The following is a 20,481-nucleotide window of genomic DNA, read 5'->3' as shown; positions in this document are numbered from 1 at the left end:
GTAATTAATTTCCTCAAGGACGATCATATTTGGAGGCGTCGGATCAAGACAAGAACTCCGAAAAGTTCACTCCTCGTTGATAGCAGCGATAGATTTGATGGAAATGTGTCACAAAAAAACAACACTTTGATTATGTGTTTTAATTGCAATTAAGATGGCAAACATTTGTGTAAGTGTGCGTATATATATGTGTGTATTTGTTGTGTGAGAGAGATTCTGTGATCTAGTCATAACCTGAAGCTAGTATACAAAGCTACAAACCTCCATCATTTTCCGGAGAGAACACGATCCGGATTCCGTCTCGGTAATTTACTGTTGACCCTGAAGTCTGCATGGCCTTTTGTGATAATATCTGATTACTTATTTTCCAAGACTAATGCCGGTCTACTACCAGTAATGGCTTGAAAGGGGGAGAGCAGAAGAGAAACACGGCTCTGACTCGAGGGGACAGAATGACACATACGGATTAGTTCGCCTCATTAGAGGGCGTTTTAAAGAGAGCAGCGATAAATAATTGTTGAATCTTCACTTGCTTCTCACAGACAACCATCCGAGTCCTCTCAAATCAGTGCATTTTCAATTTCATAACGTTGCCATTCTTACATAAAGAATACGGACTGATGAAGCTTCATAATACGCTGTCATTATTGTGAGAGCCCACTAGGTGGCACTCGTCGCTATATGAACTCTATATTTGAACTCCTATTCTAAAGATCATCTAACTGCTGCTTTGCTGTGTATTATTCAAGCATTTATCTTGCTTTTTATTCTAGTTATATTACTTGTGGCTCAGGATATGGAGTCACACACTTGTAATTTCTGTTTATCTGTTATTTTATGTAGTTTTCCTTTCATCATTGCTTTACGTTTACTATCATCTTTATTATATTTTTCATGTTATCTTGTGCTTGATAACACTGTTATATTAATATTATGAGCCCACCATGTTTTTTTGACTCTGGCTGCACTGTTTTAATATCTGTTTGATTTATCTTGTATTGTTCTAAACCAGCGGTGCTCACACTTTTTCAGTTTGCGAGCTACTTTTCTAATGATCAAGTTCAAAAGATCTACCTTCATCAAATTTGCTCAACGTAAGTAATTACATACTTCACTCAGATGACTTGCACTGAATGAAGTGAATGGACTGATAATCAGTCATGATGGAAGGATGTGTGGAATTAATCATCTTCATAGAAATACTGATTTACATAAATAACTAGAGTCAGTCAGTGAGGAGCATATTTCCTCATAAGAAGATACTTTTCCTCTGAGAGTAACTTCCAAAAATGTCCATGAGATCCACGAGACCTGGTCTTAAGCTGAGTGTCAGCCTGTATTAAATCTCATCCTCCACTGCAGACAAGTTCAGACTCGTATGTACTAAGAATTGCATTGATTTCCTACTAAAAATGGTCATTCATTCGAACCCAAATGGTGCACAAAAAAAATCATGTGTAAGAATCTGTGCTTGACACGAATTCAAGCCCTTTTCCTTTGTTCATCAAAATCAACAAAGAATTCAGACGGGTTCATCCCTTTCCATGATTCCGTTTCAATACGTCCATCATATTTAAATGAAGCACAAGACTTAAATTTCTCCATTTCTGTGATCATGAAAAAACAAAAACAAATGAAAACATGAATTAAAACTAACAGTTTATATTTGTTAATTTTAAACATGTCTGATATGAATCACACAAGTGGATTATTTAAATTTTAAAACATCTTCAGATGAAGTTTAACGAGAATAGAAACTGTTAACCAGTAACTTATCATCATAATCGCTTTGTCTGATCGTCTCTGACGTCATTAGAATGTGTGGCTCACATGCACCTGTTTAACGTGTTTGGGTTTCTGCGTATTCTTATTATATTCGTGAGATAAAGGTAATTTACAAATAGTCATCATGTGATGTTGTATTAATACAAGTGTGTTTTAAGGACGCGATCACCAAAGGTTGGAACCTGCAGCTTGGCTTTGATGTGACTGACGTCATGTTTCTGTGACTCTCGTAGCGATCAAACGCGCATTATTTTGTTCGATATATACAGTATATATATTTTTTAAACAAGCTTATAATTCTATATCGTTTTACTGAATTGCGTAAAATGACTGTTGCAAGTTTTGCTCTTTTTATTCTTGATTCATATGAACTTTGCCATGCGTTCAGTGGAAGAGGCAGGAGCTCTAATTGGCTGCTGTGCATGTCAATCAAATTGTCAACCAATCGGCGCAATAACCATTTGATTGACATGCACAGCAGTGAATCAGAGCTCTCTTTACTATTTTCGTATATCATATTTTATTAAATCACACGATCGACTCGCAACAGCTTCGCGATCGACCAGTAGATCGCGATCGACGCATTGCCCACACCTGTTCTAAACTGTACAAAATACTTAAAACATGAAAAAAGTGAAATCACATTGTTTTTTTCAACTGAGAGCGCCACCTACTGACCTCTAAAATTTAGGACACTGCTTCGTGAAGCTTCATTAGTACATTGCTAATGAAAAGTACATTAAAAGGTATTTTTGGTCTGTATTGTCATTTGTCTGTACCTCAAGTGTAAGTACGTAAGCAAGTAAGTAAGTAATGGTTATTTGTAAAGCACCTTTCTAGACCAGGGTCACAAAGTGCTTTAACAATCAAAACAATACACAGTTAAAATATATACTTTAAAAGGCCAAGACACATAAGACAAAAACAGGAGTCCCGGAAATTAAGGAAGTGTCCGCCATCTTTACTACAGTCATTTAGAGGCGTCCATTCAGAAGAAGAATAACTGGGGAATCAATTTTCTCCTTGTATTCTTTCTTAAATAACCTTTCTAAAACACCGCAAACAATCAAATCTTTGGGCTCAAAGGCCAAACAGAGATTTTCATGTCGTCCAATACTTTATAAAAATTGTACTTGAACAATTGCCCTTTTAGGTTAATGGCTTGTAGATACTGTCAAAGAAAAGTGGACCGCAACAGCTATTTTTCAGGTTTGAGTGTGTTAAAAAAAATCTTTTGTAATGTATTTTCAATTAACTTCTTCAACAGTGCATTCGAAGTAAATGGATGCTAGAATCGATGCCTCTTTTATGGAAGTGTGTTCTCTTTTACTGAGGAAGGGAATGATACTTACAACGGCCATCCTGGCTATAGTTCATTGATTTTAATATGCCTGTTATCATTATTTATTTCTTTAAATGCTACTGTCACTGCTCGTGGATATGTTTGGTTCTGCAGTAGGAAGCTATATGTAGGTTAAGTGTATTGAATAAAAAAGTCAAGCTGCCAATAGGAAGAGTCCTTGTGTAGCTAACTCATAATGGAATAAAAGTTCAGACAGCAGGCGTGCGAACCGAGATAAAATGCTTTAAACACAAGGCTTTACACTTTTTTTCTCCCAATAAAATATTCAGCTGTAAAATAGGTGAAACTCCGAAGGTTATGAAAGACGTGAATTGGGTTAATTAGGGTGGACTAATGGGCTCAGGTGCATAAAGAGGACATGAAGAGAAGTCGTGTGACGAGGGAGGAGGCGCGAAGTAGGCGAAGGTGAAGGTGGTCGACCTTCTGCGGGAAGCGTTGATAGGAAATGCCAAAAGACCAAGATTATTATATTTTAAAAGGGTACTTACAGTGGGGTGGACACAAATGTATGGTTTAAATCTGCAACTCGGGAAATGTAATTTATACAATCAAATGGACACATCTAATTAAGTTGTGTTTTTAAATTTAAGTGTTTCTCAAGTGAAAACATAGATCCTCTAATCATCCAAATGGTTCACAAACACACATTTTCTTTTGTTTTATTTTTGGGTACGAAACATTTTTTACATGAAAACGATCACTTCAATGTTGTAATCGAGCCCGTAAATATTAATTATTGGTAACATATGTGTTCCAAATAGACACCGCCTTTCATACATTTATTTAAAGGTTTGATTTTTCAAATACCTTTGACTTAAATCAGTTTGAAATACAACAGTTGTGTTGCTTGTTAAATACGTCACCCTTTGGTCGACAATAAAAACTAAATTGTCTCATTTGAAATCCTGTATTTATAAACAATGCCGAATATAGACTCCATTTATGAGAAGGGCAAAATTAAGATTTGACTTAAATTGAAGGTTTTATCAAAAGGAAACATATGTCCTTGATAAGGAAATGAATATTTCAATTCTTGGATAATTGAAGTGAGCATTTTTGTGCTTTATTTTTGGTTACGAAAGATATTTTTATTTGAAAAGGTTCACTTTAATGTTAGATTTGAGCTAAAATATTTGCTGTTGGTCATATATGTATTCCAAGTATATGTTACAAATATATATTCCAAATATTTGTTACAAATACATGTTCAAAATGTATGTTTGAAATATATGGCTCGAATATGTCCCAAATATATATTACAAATATATGTTTCCAATATATATTACAAATATATATTACAAATATATGTTTAAAATATATTTTCCAATGGATTTTTCAAATATATTTTCCAATGGATTTTCCAAATACACACTGCCATTCATATATTTATTTAAAGGTGGAATTTTTTAAATACATTTGACTTGACTCAGTGACAAATACAACAGTTGTGTTACTTATTAAATATGTCAACCTTTGGTTGACAATAAAATTCATAAAGTCTCATTTGAAATCCTATATTCATTAAAAAGTAATATCGTCTGTATACAGTCAACTATTCCTTCATCTCATGACCTTTCTCTGCATTAAAAGTTTATAATTATTCAAATTCTTTGAAAGGTTTCCTTTATAATAAAAAATGAGATATTTAAAAATAATAATCGATAACGAATAATGTATTCAGTGAGTGTCATGGTGAGAAAAAATTACGAAAACTGAAAGTCTGCTGCAAATGTATGAAACACAATTTTACTTTTTTCTTCTGTGGCGTCTCTGTTGACATCGCGCTTACAACAAGTTCAATGGAATCAGCGGCTAAATGACTAATTGAATTCCGCTCTTCGGCCTCTTCTGTCAGTGACTGTGCTAATCTTCGTGTCCCTGACTACATCTCTTCAGCGTATTTTTGTTAATCGTGACACTTTGTACTTTCACCATATCAACCGTTCTGCTTTAGAAGACTCCATGTTTATTTATGAGGCAGATTTCATTTGAGGAAAAAAATTTCAAAGTGCTTTGCAGGCAAATAGATTGCTGATCTGTTGGACTGTTTGACAGTAACTGGTGGTGTTTTAGAAAGGATTGCAAAATGTGCTCACAGCGGGAAACACAAGATCTATTGAAGCATTATCAAGAAAAGAAGGATGGTGTTCCGTGTGCGATATTTTCGCTCTAGTATTCTGCTTCTTATGATTTATCAGGCACCTTCTGCTCACGTGCGAATGAACATCACAGCTCTAAGATACAAACACAGTCGTGAATATGATCAAATTGTATTTATCGTCACTTTTTATTCTCAGTTTTTGAGATGTGGATTATTTAGTAAAGTCTGTGATTATCCAGTTTTTTTTTTTCTTTAATCATTCAGCACCGACACTCTCATCATTTTCTCTCCATCAGCCTCCGTCTGTTTGGTTTTCGCACTGAGAAATGAGGAAATAATCTCCGTCAAGAATCATCAGCCAACATCCAATCCACATCCCTCTGTCACAAACTTTACTTTGCATTAATTCCGCTAATGACGAACACACAGTGAGCTGCTCATCTCCAGAACCTTCTCCTGTCACGACCGTGAACCTGCCGAGGAAAAAAAATAAATTCACTGTCGAGATTTGGATGTTTCGACGGTGCAGCTCGTTCAGGAGCAGTGCGGCAGATTTTATCAGAAAAAAAAAAAAAAACCTTCCTCTGCTTTTCCTCGCGAATTACAAAGTAAAGCGCACATATCACCATTTTTTTCCCTTCTTGGCATTTGAATTGTCGCCCGGGCGTATGTATCTATTCCTGTGCGGAGATTAATGCAGTCAGAGTGTGTAATTTTAAATTGAGTGCACACAGTGTAAGGCTTTAATAACAGCGCTGAAAGTATATACGTGCTTCTTCTCAGGGAATAAAAAAATCCCTCTATTGTGTGTCAGTGCATGTGAGTGTGTGTGAGTGAGTCTCCAAATTATATGGTGAAATAATTCAGATTGATGGTGTCGTGAACTCTCATTAAACATTGGTGTAAATGAATCTATAATTTGGGGCAGAAATGTGTTGCATTCCAAAATGTTCTGCCAGTAGTTTCTCATTCATCAACGTCGTGGTTATCAATTGGGTTCCAAAAGCGAAGCGACTGACTGGACTGAGTAGAGTTTTGGGACGACTTTTCACTCCTCATCCAAAATGCTTCTTCATTAGTCACTTTTTTTTTCTTTGAAATAAAAAAAAAAAGAAGAAGCAGAAACAAGCTGAATAGATTCATGTCCAACGTCGTGAAAGTTCAAGATGAGGTAAATTCTTTGTGATAGAGTTCTTTTCACAAGGTTAAAACATTATTTTTTCTCATCTTTATATCTATTATTGTGTGTCCTTTCGTATGAATCTCAATGCAATACATGCAGCATTAACTCACTCATATTCAAAACCCTTTACCGTACATGTTGGACTATAAAGTGCATCTGAAAAACTGCTGTTACATTCTATTACAAGATATTGAAACCTTAACCGTCATGTTATCTCGGGGTCAAGGTGAAGGGATACCTCAAACACATTTGTTTTCGGGCCTTCGGGTCACCTTGACCCTGAGATTACACAAGGGTTAAAAAAAAATATGGTAACCCTAAAATGACTAGCCTATCATTACAGTCACCGTCATGTATGTATCTTTCTTTATAGCTTGTATTCCCTCTGAAAGTTTTTGACGTCTCAATGCATTAAGTCCGTTCTTTACGCTGCCGTCTCTTCAGCATCTCCATATTGATTCATTGATACGTCAATCATCCCCTTTCAACGGCCGGATTGATTACCTTTGACTCAAGAGCTGCATCTGATGCATTCATCATGTGTATGATGCAAAACTGTATTGTTCAAAATCAAAACAAAATGCACTAGCGCCCCCTATTGTTCCGTAGAAATAGCGTCTTGCACCTGTGGATGTTCTTTTTCTGCTAGAGTGCCTCCTAGTGGTTGTTAAAAATGGTGCAATTGGTAGCAGAAATGACAGTACCTTCATCCATTTTTCATCACTTAAATATCACAGCTAACATCCAACACTTGCACTGGCAGAACTGATTCTACCTGATTGTGATCTTTCACCTCGTAACGCGGCACAACAGCACAATTCCTCACCGATCCGCGTGTTGACACCCTGATGACATCACCTGCCACAGCTGCCAGTCAGCGACTCACCTCACACAGTTCACAGAAATCCTGCTCTGCCCTCTGACAGCCTCATCACTCTTTCTCTGTGGACCCTCCACCCCTCACACCCCCCTGCACCCTCCTGCACCAACCCTTTCGTCACTCTTTTTGTTACCCACAGTTGCAGTTCTAGAAATGTTTCACTGCAGGGGATCAAAGTGGGGTCACTAAAAGTGAGCCTCACAACATAGAATGATTCCATATTTCATTAATTATATGACAACAAAATGTCTCTAAAATATTGTTTTGTTTTTTTAGGGGGGGGGGTTCCTTTTATTTGAGGGGGGGTGCAGTGTTGTAACCTCAGACATGGTCATCCAAACTTCGGGGTGTCAAACTATGTCACACAAAGGGGCCAAAATATTTTCAGAATTTTAGTCAAAGGCAGAAAAAATTTGTACATTTACCAAAAGTTCGATGCTATTTTTTATCTTTTCATTTTCGGAGCATCGACCGATCTTGCTTTGCTCTATGTTCGTCAGCCTTCACCAAAGAAGGATTTTTCTTCATCAGTTTCACTCTTGAAAAGTCTCTATATCGGACCTGGGCAAAGTTTGGCCCTTTCACTGTATTTATGTGGCTCTCATGAGGCCCGAGATCATTTAGAAACTCACATTTCTGTTTTGAATTTATTTATATTACTCATTTTAAGTTCTGTTTTTGTCGTATCTTTAGGAATTTTATTGCTACTCATAAAAGGTGAATAAAAAAAAGAATATGTGGATCAGAATATCACAAAAAAGTTATATGTTCCAATATAACAATAACTTTATGTTGTTTAGCTTGATTTTTATGACTTTATTTTTTTAACTTTAAGCTCCTTTATTTTTGCTTAATGGCTCCAACAACAACCACTTTATAAAATTTGTGGCAAACAATTGTTTGTTCTTTTTTTTATTTTGATCCGACCATCTGGCAGAAGAAATAAAACAAGTTGGCGGGGTGGGTTTGCCTCTCTAGGCTTAAAGTTTAATACATTAGATTAGATTAATTAGACTTTATTAATCCCTCTGGAGATCTCCTTCTGGAAATTTCCAGTTCACAGCAGAAGATAGAAGGTGCTTGATGGATTCCACTCACTCTTTCAAGAAACATCTTCAGACATTTTTATTTGTTCAGGCTTTTCCTTGATTTTCTGGAACTCCTGTGTTGTCATCGGTTTATCTTGAACTTTAAAGTATATATTTTATCGAGTATTGTTTTGATTGTTTAAGCGCTTTGTGACCCTGGTCTGGAAATGCGTTATATAAATACTAATTACTTACTTACTTACAGAAGTTTCATACAAGCAAGAACAAAGTGCAAATAAAAAGAGTAAAGTGCAAAGATAAAGAGCATATGTCAAAGGAAATACACAAAGATCTGAAAAAGGATACAAAGGTTTACATAAACAACATCATCCCTTCTCTCTGAAACAGTAAATGGAGCACAAATGCTCCTCCCCAAATGCAACACTAATAGACTCAGGGACTCATGCATTCCTCTTGCTATTAGATTGTATAATTCTGAGTTTGGGGGCAGTATTGAAAGGATGATGTTATTCTTTGTTAATCTTTGCATCATTTTCTTTGTGTTATTTCCTTTGATTCACGTCTTTTGTAGTCTGTCTGTCTGTCCGTCTGTCTGAAGGAGCCCCTTAGAGCCCCTAAACTTAGATCTTTTTGTGTTACAACCTTATTATCAAATCATGATTGGATCGAGACATTTCAGTGCCAGACGGACAATAATGTCGACAAACATTCCGACCTCCTAATATAACCGACGTCCTTATGACTCACGGCCGATTATGTGAGTCTCCCTCCCCTCGTCTCTTCCTCCGTCCTGCAAACATCGAGCTTCAGCCGAAGCCAAAGTGATGTGTTTTTAAGAGCAGGCTCCTTTTAAATTCCCTTTGTCAGCTCGCCCTCATAAAAGTCCGGCACACTCAACCTCTCGCCCAGACATCTCTGCAGAGATTCACTCTGGCTGTCAGAAAACAATTGTTGGTGGTAAGAGGCTGTGGCTGGTGCAACTTTAATTTTAAAGATGTTTTAAATGAGCTGCCACTCTGTGATGATTGATGGCCGCCGAGAAATCCCCCTCCCTTTGCTCTGTATCCTTCAGCGGGCACATTTAATTATGAGAGCCTGGTATTGATGTTGTCAGCCGAGCTGTGATATACATCATATGTGAGAGGAGGATGGATCTCGTAAGCCTGTACAGTATCAATGTCATCCTGAGAAGACGCACTGTCATCAAAGTTCAGAGAACGCTTCAGTCTCTTGATATTGAAAAAGGAAAACGAACAAATAATCCACATTTTTAGAGTCAAAGTTTTGTGAAGTTCCATCACATTTCATTACATTTTAAAGATTAGAAGTAACAATTGTTTAGTCATTGTTCATTTAAGACACGTACATGCATCTTAATTTGCAAAACCATTCCACGATTACTTAAACTCCCCTAAAACCCCTTCCCTCCCTTATAATAATAAACACTTATAATAACAATCATTAAAATTATTATTGTTGTTGTTTTTATAGTTATAAGAATAGTATAAGAATGTAGAAAAAGTGTATTGCATGTGTTGTATTTGCAGGATTTTTGCAAAGATAAACAGCATCACTGTGGTGATGACAAATAAAACACATGAATAAAAATACATTTAATTGAGATGGAATTAGATGAATAAAATCAAATAATGAAATCAAATAAAAATAAGAGACATCACAATAAATTGTCGTTTTTTATTACAATTATAATTATTATAATATTTTTGCTTTTGGTACATACGGACATAAACAATATTGTAACAATAGATTTTTTTAAACGTTTGTATGATATTAAACAAACTCATAATATGAACCGTGTTAAACAAATTTTCACTTCTGCATATGTTTTAACAATTTGCTTTTAAACTATAGGATGGATGTTCAATAAGGATTCAAGATATATTTTAACTGGTCAGTATTTTGTTCAAACACTATTAAATATATTTATCAGATTAAAAAAAGGATCCCATCGTAAAGATGAATTAAATAAATTAATAAAAATACAGTTCATATCATCCGTACAACCTTGACTCTCACTGACAGAATGTATGACAGTTAGCTAATGATAAAATAAAAGTATAATTAATTTTGTATGAATTTGTGGCTGTAAAAACTGTAAAATAATAGAAGCCTGTGTCCCTCATGGTCAAGTGTATCTTGCACTAAAATTAAAATATAATATATAATATAAAATATTTTTTAAAGGATTGCAATGAAGTTTCCACATGTAAATGTTCTTAAACTTAGAATGGACTGAGTATGAATTAATTATTGCATTTATTCAATTTTGCTGAACTAATTAAATGAAAAATAATTTGCTAAATATCTCCTCAAACTGCTCTTATTAGGGTCATGTTGCAGATCTATAGCTGCACTTAACTATGTTCCATTTATAAATCTTTGGTTGTGTAACAGATAAGTGAACATTTTTACCACGATCTGATTTAGTGTTCACTTAATCTGTAATTAGAGGCTCAGTCCCAAATGATTGGAATTAATTTCATGAGGCGTAAAAGAGATCCAGCCCACATTCTGTCCTGGTTTTTCCCCCCTGAGATGACATGATGATGAGCAGAGCAGGATCTAAGACTATTTTTCCCATGCTGGGAATTATCTCCTTATTAGTGCTGCTCCAAGGTAGGACATTCTCTCCTCAGTTTTAATACATATTGTAACGCGAAGAGAATTCTTTCTTTGTCTCTTTATAAACCCAAATTGGCTGCAAAGGGATTAAGACTTAATTCATTGTTGTATGGAATATTTTAATCACAATTTCACACGCATACATATATAGTTGCCAGTTTGTAATTTGGTAAGATCACAGTATTACAAGTATTTATTAATGATCAAAAATATATATGTATTGCGACATATGTCATGTAAAGGTCAGGGTATTAACCAGATGTTTGTATTTCTAAAAAAATAAAAAAAATAAAAGTAAAACTATAAAAGCACTAAAACATTAAATGTTTATGTAAAGAAGTTACTCGAGAAATGTGCCTTCTCATGAATAAAAAGGAAGTTTACTAATTAGGAATTTAACTCAACATGAAAACTACTAACCACCAGGCCACCGATGACACTAGCTTGGCAGCAAGACGAAGTAAGTAAGCAAGTAAGTAATTATTTGTAAAGCGCCTTATCTCAGACGAGGGTCAAAAAGCGCTTTAACAATCAAAAACAATAAACAGTTAGAGTTATGTACTTTGAAAGATCAAGACACATAAGACAAACACAGGAGTCTCAGAAAATCAAGGAAAAGCCTGCACAAATAAGATTGTCTTAAGATGTTTCTTGAAGGAGTCAGTAGATCATCAAACACAGAGAGAGAGGAAGATCGTTCCAAAGCTTAGGAGCAACAGCCTGGAAGGATTTCTCTCCTCTGGTCGGGAACCGTGTTCAGGAACCATCAGTAGATTCTGATCCACAGACCTCAGAGCCAGAGCTGGAGTAGTAAGGCTGGATCAGATCAGTGATGTAAGGAAGATCATGACGATGAATAGATCTGAAAGTAAAAGACAGAATTTTAAAATATATCCTGAAAGAAACTGGCAGCTAGTTTCGGATCGGAGAAATGTGAGTTCTTCTACTAGAGCTGGGCAGAATTCTCGCTGAAGAGTTTTGTATTAACTGCAGGCGAGACAGATCCTTCTTGTTTTTTTTTGTCATTTCTTTTCCGAGTTCTATAAACACAAGGGTGTGTAAGCAGCAGTTCTACTTCATGATGCAAGGCCCTCCAGCCTGACTTCAGTTATGGTTTATCTCTCAGGGCTCTGCCCCGACTTGGTCTAAACCATAAGCGAAGGAAGTCTGGAGGGCCTTGTATCATGAAGCAGAACCCTGGTTTACAGGCCATACAAATAAAATATTTATTATTTTAAAAAAACTTACAAAATCCAGATGGAACTCCCGAATATTGTAATAATAACTGTTGCTTGTCCCATTTTCAGCATTTCCTGAAATTATCTGAGCGTTTTTATACCATTACTTGTTGGTGAACATGCAGCTCCTTAATGATAGGTACCTGGTTTAAATTAAACTCATATAAACTGGTCTTCTTTTTCTAAAGTTTAGTGTGTTGTCTGTCAGTTTAGAGGTTCATTGTCATATCAAGGGGAAGAGTGCGTCAGTTTGTGAACATATACGTTGTTGATTATCATTATTAAACTTGTTAAAAGAAAAAAATGATGAAGCTGAAAATGTAGATTTTTACAGCAGGGCTAGATTAACCTCGCCTGTGCCATAAACCATAATAAAGAAGCTGCTGCAACATTTTCATGCTTTTGGCATTTCTTTAACAAGTTTGTTTGGCAAGACAGAAACATGTGAAAAGTGAAGCCGAGGTGCTGGTCTGATGCCTGCTATCCAAGGTCAGGAACACTCGCACATATTTCTTTAGGCGAACATGGATTTTGCTCTTTTTGTTAGTTAGCCGCCTGCGAGAAGAACACATGTGCAATATTGAGGAGTCGACCGTTGCACAAGTATGAAATCATTCCTGCGCTCTCCTACGATGCTTGAAATATGGAACGAATTAGTCAAGAATGTTCTTAATAGATAAACAACTTTTGTTTTTTGGGGATTTATCGAGTTTCTACAAGACATAAGGACAAAGATTAAAACCAAATCTTGATCTTGTATTTGAGAGGTTTAGATGAACCACTTTATACTGTATATACAACTAAATATTATTTCTGGGGCGAAAGAAAATAGCTACCTTTTACACAAACTGTTCAAATAGGATGCCAAAGTTAACTTTTTATGTTGAAATTGTCTTGATGTTTAAATTAAAAAAAACAAAGATTTCGCTAAGATGTTTTGCTTTTTATGGAGTTTATAAATCTTGATCTCAAGTGCCCTTACACTATAAATATTCAGTCCAACATTTTTTTTTTGGCTCAAAAATTCCAAGTAAATCACAATAAAATCACTATGGAAACCTGTTGAGATTTTATAAAGATCAGATTCAGAGAAAAATAAAATCAATAGACAGTGAATAATATATTCATTCATTCACTTCACTTTCATACATAAGTTATTCACACTTCACTATATTATTATGTTTTCTCGCTCAAGTCTAAATCCTCTGCAACAGATGATATTAACTCTCGGTTCATGGCTCGAGGTAGACACACAGTAACATGAACATCCGACAGCGCCAACGATTGAGACAAATCTGTGGGGGTGGATGACTGAACTCCCAAATGAGTGGAAGAACGTGAACAAATAGACGAGCTGAGAAATATCAATCAGTCTTTAAAATGTTATCCAGCTGAAGACGCAACAATTTTTTTCATAATCTTTAACAAGTATCCATTCATTAAATGTAAAACAAATTATCTACAAACTGTTTGGAGACACACACACACAAAGAAGATTAGGCTATTTGTTAAGATCTGTAATTAATGGATGGATGGATGGATGGATGGATGGATGGATGGATGGATGGATGGATGGATGGATGGATGGATGGATGGATGAATCACAGCAGACAATAGAAGGTACAGAAATGTCTTAAAAGTAAGAATAAGAACAAAGTTCAGATAAAAATAACAAAGTGCAAAGAGGTAACAAAGTGCAAACCAAAATTAATTTCAATAGCAGATCAATAGCGTGATAAATAAGTAAAAAGCATCTTCATAAAGTTTTTGTTTTTTTTACAGACCTGAACAGATGCCGTTATAGAAATGTTATTGCCTTCAACTTTTAGTTTCCACCAGCTGAATGAAATAACAATAAAACATCTGGTCTATATGAAGTGCTGTAAGTTAACACTCAATTGACGAATAAATTTCACTTCAACTTTAATTTTCTCCCCCGACACCACAGACACAAGAAAACCTACTTGCAATTTAAGACCCTTAACCCTTGTGCTATCTCAGGGTCAAGGTGACCCAAAGGCCGACAAACAAACGTGTTTGTGTAATCCCTTGTATTGTCTCATATTGACCCAGAAACAACATGAGGGTCAACAGTCATAAGAAGAAGAAGAAGAAATCAAAAGGTTTCTTTATAAAGACAAATCGGTTTCATCTCGGAAGGTTCACGAACTTCCACAAATGCATAAATAATAAACATCAAAGTAAAAACTGAACTGAAAAGGCAGCATTTTAACAAAAGACTTTTGAATGGACCGCAGCTGCAAATACACATCACATGGCAGCGGCTCACATAAAAACAAGTGTGATCATAAGACGACATCAGAGAGAAGCCAATTTAAAAGAACATCAGCCCGTCTCATATTTTTGTAACGAAATCGAGGCAACTTGATTGCAAGTTCTCCGTCCCCTTTGATATGTTCATCCACAAGTGATCTTGAGATCTGAGACTGTGGTTTGATACAGGATGAACAAAACTAGCGATGCTCTGATGAAGCTTCATGAAGCAGTGTCATTATTTTCAGAGTCCACTAGATGGCGGTCTCTGCACTAATATACCAACTGTTCTAATTCTAAAACATCCAATTTTCATTTTATGTCATTTTGAAACGGATGGCGCCACCTACTGACCTCCTAAACAACATGACAGTGTTTCATGAAAGCTTTACCAGCCCATCACAAATTAAAAGCATTGTTTGGAGGCTGATGACACAAATGGATCCGGGTCGTTTGGAGAGAAAGGGATGAGCCTCGGTTTGATTAAAAAGAAATGGATTTTCTTCTTTGTGTCAAAAAGGTGAAGTCAAAGATAACTATGATAAAACTGACTAATACCAATTCGAGACAGGTTTTCCACCGTTCATTTATCTCAAGTTATCTATTGGCCGTTTCTACTTCTCCACACGACAACTTTCCCTCTGTGTCATCTGCAGGAAAAAAGAAAAAAAAAACACATGACCCATTTATTTTCCTTCAAATTATCACCCGATCCTCATTTTGCAGCTCTTAAAGTAAATTAATTGGATTAACAAATGCAAGTGGGAATAGTTGGAATGTTCCTTTTTTTAGACTTTTGCCTCAATCTCAACTCAACTTATGAATAAAAGAGGTTTTAATGTTTGGACACTTTTAATTAGAAAAATGACAAGTCTTTTAAAGTGCTTATGTACAAATGCAATTCCATATGCTCCCAATTAAAGCTGGAAATGTGGGCAGTTTCCGGGTATCATATTTGAATGGAATTCTCTCGTCTGATATCTTTTATATCATGTTCCTTTTCATATGAAACTTTGTCCTCCTCTGTATGGCAGCAAATTGTTCAAAGATATAACTCCGGGTGGGATATCCACTTGGGGGTTACATGTCCTTGGGCCTAATTGGAAAAATGGAATGAAAAGGGCCCTGAAGGCTTTCAATATTTAAACAAATGTAGGTGTAATGGCAGGTCATTCAGCAGCACGGAACTAGAATGAGTGACTAGGGACCAGTTTTCTACCTGTTTTTCACTGCCGACTCCATTTCCGTGGCGTGATGGAGAGTTTTGGCTGAACAAGTTGTTAAAACTAATGAGGACTGAAGGAAATCTGGACTCCAGAGTCCGACCACTTGTAAAGTATGGTTGAGTGTCGGGGGTTACGATACGATACAAATGGTACAAACGTGCCTTCTAGACTTTTTTTTTTTGTTTTAAACAGCAACAGTGATTTGAATTGGTCAAATCAGTCGGTCGCAACAGCTTGAATGGAAAATGACGTTATTATTTTTACGGCCCATCATCAAAGCTTGTACAGATGCACCATGCTGCGATCATCAAAGAAAAAAAAAGCAGAATGTGGTTTTATTTGAAGCCTTGAAATGCTGCTTAAAAAAAAAAACATCTTGATTTGGTCACAAAATTGAAGGAGTAGTATTTGAAATCTGTGCACTACGAGACATCTTATGATCTTTACAGCATGGATTCATGAAACAATTATTTATTTAACAATTACCGATTATTGATGCTTCAGTGATCTTCTACCATGCCGTGTCTGTTCTATGATTTCAACGACATTCTCCTCCTGCAACATCAATATAAAGAATGATATTAATGAACTTGATGGACTTGGTTATCAAGATCAAAAGAGTGTGTTTAAACCAGTACAAAGTCATTCGCCCTGAAACAAAAAACTGTCATTTTATATTTTTCGTCCCACATTGATTCTGTGGCAGCCAAGAGATAATGTATGAATTTATATTCATGGGTCAAAGTATAATATCAATTTTTCTACCCTTTCTCTCTACAACATCACTGACAGTTATACTAGATGGAGATAAATCAGTCTGACCAATAATACATCTCTATGCTTGTAAAATCTTCACAATTCAATTTTTTCTAATTGCCTTAAGCACTTTATTACTATCCATTATTACTTGATCTTTTTGTTTAAAAATGCAGAGGTTTCGGTGAAGTAACAACAGCAAATGAGCGCAAGCATTCGCTAATAAACAGGAGCTCAAAAGGTGTTGTTCTCTACCCTCCTATCTTTTAATAGAATTTCAGACGTCAAGCTTAATATTCTTTACTTTTTTTTTCCTGCTGAAGTCAGTCCTTCAGATCAATCATTTTTATTCCCTGTCATCTCAGGGTTGTAGCACTTCCTGTGGAGCACAGGAAGTTGATGGGTGGTCTAAAATCTGTTTTTATAATCAATATTATTATTAGTTTTAGAAATTACTAATGTCAAGAAATGTTGGTTAAATCGTGTATTTGAATAGTTTTCAATACATTCTTTTTACATATAACATATAAATATTTTCTTCTATCTATTCATTATGTATATTGTTCTTGCTGGAAGTTTTTTTTATGTAGTCTTTGTAGTTTCTTTAGTTTTTACAAAAATAAGATGCCTTAAAATTCATCTAAATTAATTAATCCTTTCTTTTTGTTCCAAGTTTCTTCTCAAAGAGCTGAATTTAAAGTAAGATTAGCTTGTCTTCGATAAGAATCACTGGTTTTGATGCAGGCCACGGACAAATGATTTTTTACCACAATGTTCATGCAGTTTCGCACCAATTGTTTCAGACTCTAACACGGTTATTAAATGTGACTGTAGCAGACTTGACTTTTGCTTCATACGTACCGAAACGTAATGTTAATTAGGCTTTTCCCATTTTTGTTTCCCACCTCCACACAGAGTATTTCTTGGAGCTGCTGGACCATTCCGAGAAGTCTTTCACCAGCATTTTTAAAAAGGTCTATGGGAAACTGTACAAGCACAACTCAGCGATGTTCCAGGACTTGTTCACCGAGCTGAAGCGCTACTACACGGGGGGCAACGTTAACCTGGAGGAGACATTCAACGACTTCTGGTCCCGGCTTCTGGAGCGTCTGTTTCAAATGCTCAACTCCCAGTACCACTTCACAGATGATTACTTGGAGTGCGTCAGTAAATACTCGGATCAACTAAAGCCCTTTGGAGATATTCCCAGAAGACTCAACGCCCAGGTCACCAGGGCCTTTATTTCTGCACGGACATTTGTCCAAGGACTTATGGTCGGTCGGGAGGTCGCCAACAGAGTCGCCAGGGTGAGATTCATTTTTAACACCTTTGCTGTTGTTTTGTGCAGCTGAGAGTATATGTTTTATATCGACACTGCCCTTGTAGCTCTAGCTTTGCAGCACAGTGGAGTGCAGGTTAGTGCTGCAAAAAGGTTGATGCTTATCTTCACGCTGTGTTTACCTGCATGGTTGTGTTAATGGTTGTCTCAATATTTGTGTGTAGGAATATTTGAGATTCAGAATCTCTTTTGGAAGAAGGTCTTTGTCTAGTGAGCAGTGAAGTAGGTCCACAAAAAAATACACAAAACACACATAAGAAGAGAAACACATTGGTAAATTGCATCAGTTTGTGTGAGGACGAGAGGATGTGAATGCAGTGGTCGAACAGTCCTTGACCTTGTTTTAAACAAGTAGTCCAGTTCAAAATGACCAGTATTTACCAGGGCTAAAGTGTTATTTCATCCAATATTCAAACTTCACTCATTTTCTACTCACCCTCATGTCGACTAAGGGTTAGGATTATTTTCAGTGTATTCAGAGTTTGAGGCCCGTTTGTAGCAGAAGTTTACAGAATAGCAAGCGATACAGACAGGAAGTACTCCGGGGAAATATCGCGAGCGCTTCCAGTGTAGACAGCAGACTGTATGCGCTGTGGAAGTGCCCCTCATATTTACCCTCCTACTTCCTGTCTTTATCGTTTGTTATTCTTTTAACTTCTGCTACAAATGATCTTAAATTTAAGACCTGTTTCAGTTTTCCCTTTACAGGAGAGCGACAGGGAGGTATTTGGATGTTTTGAATATGAAGACGAAGACAACTGAGCTCCACTCATCCATTTTAAAATGGACTTTAATTTTGGCTATAACTCTGAAAAGAAACAGATAATCCCAACCCTTAGTCGACATGAGGGTGAGTAGAAAATAAGTGATGTTTACCCTTAAGGTTTGAATGTTTTGATAGCATTATCCTATCACTCTGTGCGTAAAAGGGATAGCATAGATTATCAATCTATCTACACATTTTGGTGTTGCCTTTAGAAACATGGTATGGCCTATTAAAAAAAAAACAATACCAGTGATCCCATCTATGATAGCGCATGATTGAGACGAGCCAACACTCTTATGAAGCATAAGTTGATGAGTACTAAAAGCTGAATTAGTAACAATTCTTAATGCTGCACAATACACTGAATTCAGAGTTTTCAGAAAAAAATGAGATTTGCACGTATAAGATGTCACTGTAATCAATCAAATCAATCAACTTGTAAGTCAAGACTACCTCAGCTGAGAACAAAACACTACCAAGACCAAGACCAAAACGGACATATTCAAAACCGGAACCAATAAGAATAAGTGTTGAAGATTGCAAATGTATTAAGATAATATTGTAGTTGATTTTAAAATTCTCTGCTGTCAGTTTATCCCTGTAAAGCGAGCTGTAAGTTCGAGGATAGCGGCCATAATGGTGGCCACTATAATAGCACGGTCTAGAGGGAGAGAACCTGAGACTAATGTCCGATTCGCACGGGATAAGTATTACCTGTGGACCTCTGATAATTTGTAATAATTACCGAGGATGTCTGAGTTTTAATCCTGTATGAATGCGCCATGTCTGTGATTTGTAATGTAAAAATTCCGCAGCAAATTACCTACTGTAATACAGCAAACACAGATGTCGGGTGATAATACTAATCCTGTGTGAATCCGAATGTCTGTTTTTGTAATTGTTAATGCTGTATATATGCCACTGTAATGGACTTCTAGGCACTCGCCATTGTGTTAATATTTACTTCCGCTGTTTTATTTTGAATGAATTGAAAAGGAAGTAGATCGAGTTCATTGTTGTTGGGGGTGTGTTACACATGACGAAAGTAAAGAAGACGTGCGCGCTGCACAGCTACAAACTAAGTTTCAGCCTCGTTGTTTCCAACACGAATACACTCTATATACATACAAATTACTTACTTACTTACTTACTTTGTTACACTACTGTAACAGACTGTGTCACTTCTGTAAGAAGGGCAGGGCAGTGCTCACGCTGTTGTGAGTCAGAAAATAAAATGTTGTGAACTTTATCTTCTCTAAACGAAGAGTGTTTGGTTACACTAAAATTCTCTTTCAGTAATTGCCTTCCTATTTCGATCTGTATCTCTAGGTAATGTCAGTAAAAATTACTATTTTACAGACCCTTACCAAACCTACTCCCGAGGTGGTTTTTGCTCAACCGGTCAAAACCCTTAAAAAACGGTTAACTTGCTTCATACTAGGGTTATTTCATCCGGTTAAGCACCTCTAGACTATTCAAACGGTTACTATAGTCTTAGTATGAATCGGGTCTAAGTCATGTTGAGACCAGTTTTAACTAGAAAACTTGAACAATTGCACTATGGTGGAGTCGGCTACATGATCAAATATAAAGTAATAATATAAGTTCAGTTACTTTGTTGGTACATTATTGAAATCCAACTCTATATGAGAATATTTAATGTTCTGTGTCACATATATAGAGCCTAAGAACTGTAATGACAATACAAGATGTGAGGCCCCGTTGTTTGAACAAACAGTGATGAAACCAAAGGCAATAAGATCAAGAAAGATATGAATAAAGTTGAATACATTTCGGTGCCACTTCTAAGGCAGCAAACAACAGGACAGTATCAATGATTCCGTTGTATATTTAGTCTTCAGTAATGTCTATTGATCC

At 36.2% G+C, this 20,481-nt stretch overlaps 1 protein-coding gene across 3 annotated transcripts in view; it reads left to right on the top strand.

Annotated features, from left to right (window-relative positions):
* gpc6a (glypican 6a) overlaps positions 1 to 20,481 on the top strand; it is a 125,105-nt gene that overhangs the window by 49,330 nt on the left and 55,294 nt on the right. For all 3 annotated transcript variants that reach the window (XM_087794004.1, XM_087794005.1, XM_087794003.1), the window contains one exon: positions 17,414 to 17,805. In XM_087794004.1, the coding sequence (XP_087650130.1) occupies positions 17,414 to 17,805 (392 nt within the window). The remainder of the gene's footprint in view (positions 1 to 17,413; positions 17,806 to 20,481) is intronic.

This window comes from Callionymus lyra, chromosome 6 (genome assembly GCF_982586985.1).
Source record: "Callionymus lyra chromosome 6, fCalLyr1.hap1.1, whole genome shotgun sequence".
Classification (NCBI taxonomy): domain Eukaryota; kingdom Metazoa; phylum Chordata; class Actinopteri; order Syngnathiformes; family Callionymidae; genus Callionymus; species Callionymus lyra.
This window is presented reverse-complemented; position numbering and strand designations above follow the sequence as displayed.